Consider the following 6,852-nt stretch of genomic DNA (forward strand, 5'->3'; position numbering starts at 1 on the left):
AAGGCCGTGAGCTGAGGATGATAAAAGGAAAGATCTGGTGTCAGAAACACTAGTAGACAGTAGAGAGCGAATAGTGTAGGAGTAGAGTAGGAAGTTCTCTGGTTTTCATTTTTCCCCCTCCCCCTTGGGGAGGTTTTGGGTTGTTGTTCTTTTCCAGTACTGCTTTCTAAAGAAATGGTGATTGTAATTTTTATTTCTTTGTTATAATGAACTTTCGGTGATTGTAATTTTTATTTCTTTGTTATAATGAACTTTCAATTTAATTTCCAGTCCGATTCCAATTCTGATGAACTTTCCAGGCCTGTTTACTGCTTCCATTTAATTTCTGCAAATTTAAATTCTTGCATGATGTTTCTTTCACTCTGCTGTTGAACATTTCATTTTCTCTGATGCACTTTAAATTTTTGTTTTTACTATTCATTGCAATATTCTTGACTTTGTTTTTACTGTTTTGCAATTTACTGTTTTTGAAATCTGAATTTACGTTTTTCCGCAAGCAGTTTTCTTTTCTGAATCCAAGTCTTCTGCAATGTTTTCTAAGCTTTGTTTTCACTGTATTGGGTTGATTTTCGTTTTTACAATTTGTAATTTTACTGTTTGCACGTTTTTACTGTCTTGTATATTTATCTTTTCTGCAATTTATTTCACTGCTCGGTTTTTACTGTCTGAATTGTATTTTAATGTTTTTACATTTACTGATTTAATTTCGTTTTTATTTTTACAGTCTGTTGATTTTATTTCCTTCAGTTTTTTAATTCGGTTAATGGTTTTTACGTTTGAATCTATATTTAATTTAATTTTCTGCAAACAAAAACAATCAAACCCCCCTACTTCGTGTTAAGATCTAAAACTGAACCACAGTAAAATTGATCCTTGAGAGACGACCTAGGAGTCAAATCCTAGTAGACTGTACTGCATTTCTAATATCTGCAATCAATTTTTGATGGGCCGCGACAGCCTTAATCAATGACTTTGACTTTAAATGATGTGTCATCGTTGTTGCACCTCCCAATTTTAGGGCAGTTATGTCATCTAGAGGAAGTAGATTTTGAAGACAGTAGATGCGCCATTGTGGAGCTTTTAGGCGTGGATGGCGGGAAAGCTAGTGCTGAGTTAACTGCAGCTCACGGTGTGAAAGTCAGATTGAGCTGGCTTCGAGACATCTATGCTGAGCACTGTGAACAGCAACAGTGGGAGTATGCTGCCCGGGCATACTTGTTGCATTTAGTTGGATGCAGTATATTTGCTCATAAGACTGCAACATCCATTCGCGTGTCTTATCTTTTGCTCTTTAGAGACGTATACACATGTGGTCGATATGCGTGGGGCGTTGCTGCACTAGTATACATGTATGACCAGCTAGGAGATGCCAGCTTGGCTTCGACTAGACAGATGGCAGGTTATTTGACTCTGTTACAGGTAGAAATTTAGTTTACAATTTGATTTGATTGAAATTTTTCGATGTCGATTATGAATAAATGTATAATTTTTTGTTTGGTAGAGTTGGATATATGAGCACTTCCCTACATTGGGAAAAAGGCGTATGGTGTCTTCATACATGGAAGACAGACCTCGTGCTGCAAAGTGGGAGTCACCGAGGCAGGGTTCCACCCTCTTAGAGGTCAGGGTACACTTGGATGCGCTTACATATGATTTAGTCATTTGGTACCCTTATGAGTCACATCGGGAGAGTCGTCCTTTTTACGGCGTTTGTATGTTCTCGGGATGGATCAGGATTGGTGAGACATTGTGTCGACATTTGCCTGAACGTGTTTTGAGGCAGTTTGGATTTCAGCAGTCCATCCCTCGAGACCCACCTGTTGTTGCAGATGCGGACATACTGGTGACCGATGATGTGTGGTTGCACTATCATGATCACGTTGTTAGGGGTGTGTCCGTAAGCAGATTCCCATATGATTGTGTTGATGGTTACCTTGCTTGGTTTAGGATCATATCTCATCCTTACATTATTCCTGCTGATGACGACCGACCGAGTCTTGCTCCCAGACTCCGACGTGACATTCCTGATGAAGTGCCGCAGCGTCGTAGATCAGCTTCACAGTCTGGTTTACTGGTATGTTTGCCTACATTATTTATATTATATAATTTTGTTGTGATTGTTTATATAATTATGTGTCATCGTTATAATGCAAGGTGTTGTCAGGACATTTGGTAAAAGGTTACAACAAATGCTCTCTTGTAGGGAAATTCCCGAGGGGACGATAGGATACACTCATGCACAGGAGCTACTGGATTTAGCTGACGCAATCATTGAAGAGTACTCACCCACCAGGATAGCTGCCAGGAATGTTCGTGACAGGCATGTTTGTGGAAGATGATCTACTTCAAATTGAATTAGCTTTCATACTTTTATTGTATCCCATTATATAATTATTTTGGACTCATTTTCTATGTTATTTTTTTCCTGTAAAATAACATTAAATTTTAAATATGCATGATAGTTAACTAAAACAACATTACATAAAACAACATTAAATCATGAATCCACTAAGTCAACATAGGAGGTAGAACACCTATCAATTCTGAAAATGCTTGCATCCTATTTGTATACGAATATGACCACATTCGCGCCTCTGGATAACAATTATTTGAGCATATCACATCTGTCATAGGCAAAGGACAACCATCTTGTAGTTGAACCTGTAAATTCCCTATTAGTAAAAAAATCTTATCACGTTGCAATTAAACATAAGAAAAATAATGTTACCTGTACGAAATGATTGTCGTTAACATGTCCTATACATACTAAGTGATGTTGTCTTACATCAGAAGGCGGTCTGGTACGTAGTGGGAATATCGTATAGTTCTGACTATGTGAAAGACAAACTAGGATGACGTTATAGCGATTAACAATTGCATACCCAATGTCTGGTATAGTCATCCACTTGGTTGCATTAGCCTATAAGGAATAAAACAAATTGTTATGATAAAACAAATAATAAATACATTGTGAAGTATATGAACGCGTACCGCTCATTGTGGGTCCACCATCAAAGACCTCCTGAGCTGTTCTAGTCTATCATAACCTCCCACTAGTGTCGCATATTCATCACACCACTGACTCAGTTCTTTATAAAGATCATTTCGTATAATGGGCCAAGAATCTTCCCCGAGCCCTAATGACACAGCAATCCATCTATAACCACAGTGACCATCATCAACAACATCAACAACATTGAGAATGTATGGTTGACAAATAGGATGAAATTGGTTTATCATAGGTACTCTCCTTCGTTTCCTAGGTTTATCCTTTAGTTGAATTTTTTTTTTGCAGACGAAGATTCAATTGTTGACTGAAATGTGTCTACATGCTCAAAATATGAGGGATCACGCTTTGTAGACCTCTCTGTTCTCTGAAGTTTTTTCTTTTGTGCACCCTTCGTCTTAACTTTATGCAATGGAGGTATCATAGACGTCATTGCAGGACAAACAATGTCAAGTAACTTTTGTTTAATTGTCACTTTACCTCCAATCTTAACCTCCTTAAATTTTTCTTCAACCATAGTCAGCTCATGTTGTATGGATAACTCTGGCTGTGATTCATTCGATACAATATCTAAAATAGACAATCTTGTCCACATCACATGAAATTCACCCAAAGGAATCATACCAGGGGCATAACGTGCTAATTCACAAGCACAGGGGACATCGTACGTCTGTCTAAGTATGCATCCACATCTTCCCGTATCGAGACCTACAAGATTTACTCGTTCTAATTCTTTAGATATTAGTCCTAAAGCATATCTGGATACTTGTCCAACAAGTTTTTGTATTTTATGCCTTTATAAGCTTCACTCATAAGATTTAGACTAATTTCGAACGATGCTTTGATCTTATTATGTTGCAACACAATTACATTATGAATGGCATCCCAACAAGAACAAAGATCTCCCATATTGTTTCCCAATACTTTCTTTAAGTTCCAATGAGCAGACTCAACCCTAACAAAAATAAATCAACAATATTATCAAATATTCAAATATAGTGTAAAGTAATATAACATTAAAACATACCTGTTCGTTGTTGTATTCCCTAAATGCATAACTTTGTTTGTCCATGCCTTCACAAAGTAAGTATTGTTAGCAAAATGATGAAGACGAAGTTTTGATGATGTCCAAATCAAGTCAAGACCAATCAACAATCAAAATGATTTGAAGACTTGTATTGTGATGGAAAGCTTTTGTAATACTCTTAGAAATATGTATAAGACTTAGATTAGAAAAAGAAAAGTGTTTTGTAAAACACTGTAGCAATCGATTAACCAGGGAAGTTAATTGATTAGAGTTAATCGATTAACCAAGTATAAAAATCGATTATTCCAGAGAAGAATGGAGAAGCACAACAAAGCAAGCTAATCGATTAACCAGGGTGGTTAATCGATTAGAGTTAATCGATTAGACAAGGCAGTTAATCGATTAACCAAGTGACCGTTTGAAAAACTAGCCGTTTTAAGAGCCATTGGACTATCCGTTGGTGAGTTAATCGATTAGCTACTTAAGTAAATCGATTAACCCAGTCAGAAAGGCTGAAAACGAAAAATGGAAGAGTCTTTGGATGAGTCTATAAATAGACTCTCATTTCCTCTCAAGATAACTTGAGAAACTCTTCCCTTGTGCTCAAATACTCAGAAACTCTTGAGAATTGTGTGCTCTTGCTCAGCTAAGGAAACTCTGTCTGTGGAGTTAGTGAAATACTGCTACGGTGATAGAGGAATAGCTGGTTCATCCTTGGTGTGTCTAAGGAAGTGTTCGGAAGAGGAAGTCATCCTTCGTGAAGTATTCAGAGGAAGTGTTTCATCTTTTGTGAAGATTCAAAGGAGGTGTTGTCTCATCTCTTGTGGCATCAAGAGAGGTGTTTTCTAAACTTTTACAAATTGTATCTTTGTGATTGTAGTTTGTAATTGTTTTGTGATTAGTGAATTGTTTATCTTGTTTTGAGATAAGCGACTGGACGTAGGATTGGTAAGATCCGAACCAGGATAAAATCATCTGTGCAAATTTCTCTTAACCTTACTCTATTTAATTGTTATTATTAATTGCTAAGTAAGTTTAATTGAGTAGAAATTTTTAAGGCACACGTTTTTAGTAAGAACCAATTCACCCCCCTCTTGGTTTGTTGTTCCACGCTAACCCATCCGCTGCAGCCGCTCTGACAAGTATTGTATGGAATAATCCAAGTATTATTCACATATTCAAATAATAAAGGGCATGAATGACAGGTGTATTCAAAGTGAGTCACACAGTCCCCAAACATAGATTCATCTTCACAATCCATGACGTTCTGCCATTCTTTCATTATGACATCCCATGATTCCTTACAATCAAGTAACATTTTGCACTTCGCTAGTACATTTTTTGAAATATGGAAGCGACATAACAATATGACTGAGGAAAGACATTGTCGATGGAATTCATCAAAGACAAGTCTCTATCGCTGACAATGACTTGTGGACCGGTATCAAATGTCAAAAATAAACCTCTAAGCTTTTGAAGAGCCCAAGTGAAATTATTTTGACGCTCACTTGATAAGAATGCAAATGCGACTGAGTAGGTTAACCCAGTAGATGTCATACCAACAATCTCTAACAATGGCAACCGATATTTATTTGTTTTGTATGTTGAATCCATTAACAAAACAACATTAAATGCATTCAATAACTTGATTGCATCAGGATGTGTCCAAAAGAGGTCACTAACAACTTTAGAATCCTCTACACATCTACTCCAATGTATGTAATTATCCCGATCCAACATCATCATCAATTGTTGCAGCTCAGTTCTTGACCCTCTCATTGAGCATTTATATGTATACCTTGCTGTGTAAACTTGTTTTATTGTAGTTACATTATGCTCATGATTTTATTTCAGAGTTAACAAAATATTTGCTGGTGTTACTTAGGTTTTAGTCATATCAACAAGTACTGCTTGTTCAATAGGATTTAACCTACCGGCATAAGGATGTCCCACTAAAGTTTTTGCTAAATCGTGGTTATGGTATCCACATATCACTTGTAATACCCACCCATCGCCATTACGAGATGCTTTGCCCCTTAACTGGAAAGGACACTCACACTTTCGGGTGCCATATGCACTAGGTTGGTCGGGTTTGTATTTTCTATATTTTCCACCTCTTTCACATCCTAGCAACACAAATGTCTTCCTCCCAGGTTGACCGGTAGCTTTATCGGATCTTATAATCACCACAACAAATCCTAGATCATTTACAATCACTTTTACCCATTCAATTAAGTTTTCATGAGAAGAAAAAATTTCATTTGTTATGAAATTATTCGTCAAATCTTCCTCAGCAACCTCATTTATAAATGATGAAAATTCTGATTGCATAGTACAATTTATTTCAGAATCCATCGCATAATGATATTCGTCCATTTAAATTATAATCAACTATAAAAAAAAAATAATACAATAAATTTAAAATTTATAATTATATTATAAAATCAAAAACTAATACAATAATTATACAATTATAAATTTATGAACAATATAATCTAACTTAAATCAAACACCAAGTTAAATAAACATAAAACTATAGAAAAAATTATTAAAAATTAAATATTTAAAATGCATTTTTTATATTAACAACAAATAATAATTATAAAAATAAAGTTAACTAGTTTTATTCAATTTTTATATAAAACAAACCTACTTAAATAATATTCATCAAACAACATGCAAAATTATGAAAAAATCGTAACAATTATTTTTTAAAAATTACATATTATCTAATTATATTATAAATTCATAAAAATTATACATATACTTAAATATAATTATAGAATAATAAAATATTATATAAAATAACTACAAATTA

At 35.1% G+C, this 6,852-nt stretch overlaps 2 protein-coding genes across 4 annotated transcripts; one reads left to right on the forward strand and one right to left on the reverse strand.

Moving 5' to 3' along the window:
* The first annotated feature begins 684 nt into the window (after nucleotides 1-684).
* Nucleotides 685-2,418, forward strand: LOC108342743 (protein MAINTENANCE OF MERISTEMS-like). Of its 3 annotated transcripts, none has more exons than XM_052878759.1 (3): nucleotides 685-1,419; nucleotides 1,502-2,074; nucleotides 2,165-2,412. In XM_052878759.1, exons 1-3 carry the CDS (start codon nucleotides 967-969, stop codon nucleotides 2,174-2,176), a joined length of 1,038 nt encoding a protein of 345 aa, XP_052734719.1. In that variant the 5' UTR covers nucleotides 685-966; the 3' UTR covers nucleotides 2,177-2,412. The 3 variants fall into 3 exon arrangements, with proteins under 3 accessions (XP_052734719.1, XP_052734718.1, XP_017436019.2); XM_052878758.1 differs by having other exon boundaries at nucleotides 686-1,419; nucleotides 2,204-2,418; XM_017580530.2 differs by having other exon boundaries at nucleotides 688-1,419; nucleotides 2,155-2,408.
* Nucleotides 2,419-5,915: 3,497 nt separating this feature from the next.
* LOC108341406 (uncharacterized) lies at nucleotides 5,916-6,389 on the reverse strand. Its single transcript, XM_017579093.1, has one exon. It carries the CDS (start codon nucleotides 6,387-6,389, stop codon nucleotides 5,916-5,918), a length of 474 nt encoding a protein of 157 aa, XP_017434582.1.
* Between the last annotated feature and the right edge of the window lie 463 nt (nucleotides 6,390-6,852).

The sequence above is a fragment of the Vigna angularis genome, chromosome 6 (assembly GCF_016808095.1).
Source record: "Vigna angularis cultivar LongXiaoDou No.4 chromosome 6, ASM1680809v1, whole genome shotgun sequence".
Taxonomy (NCBI): Eukaryota; Viridiplantae; Streptophyta; class Magnoliopsida; order Fabales; family Fabaceae; genus Vigna; species Vigna angularis.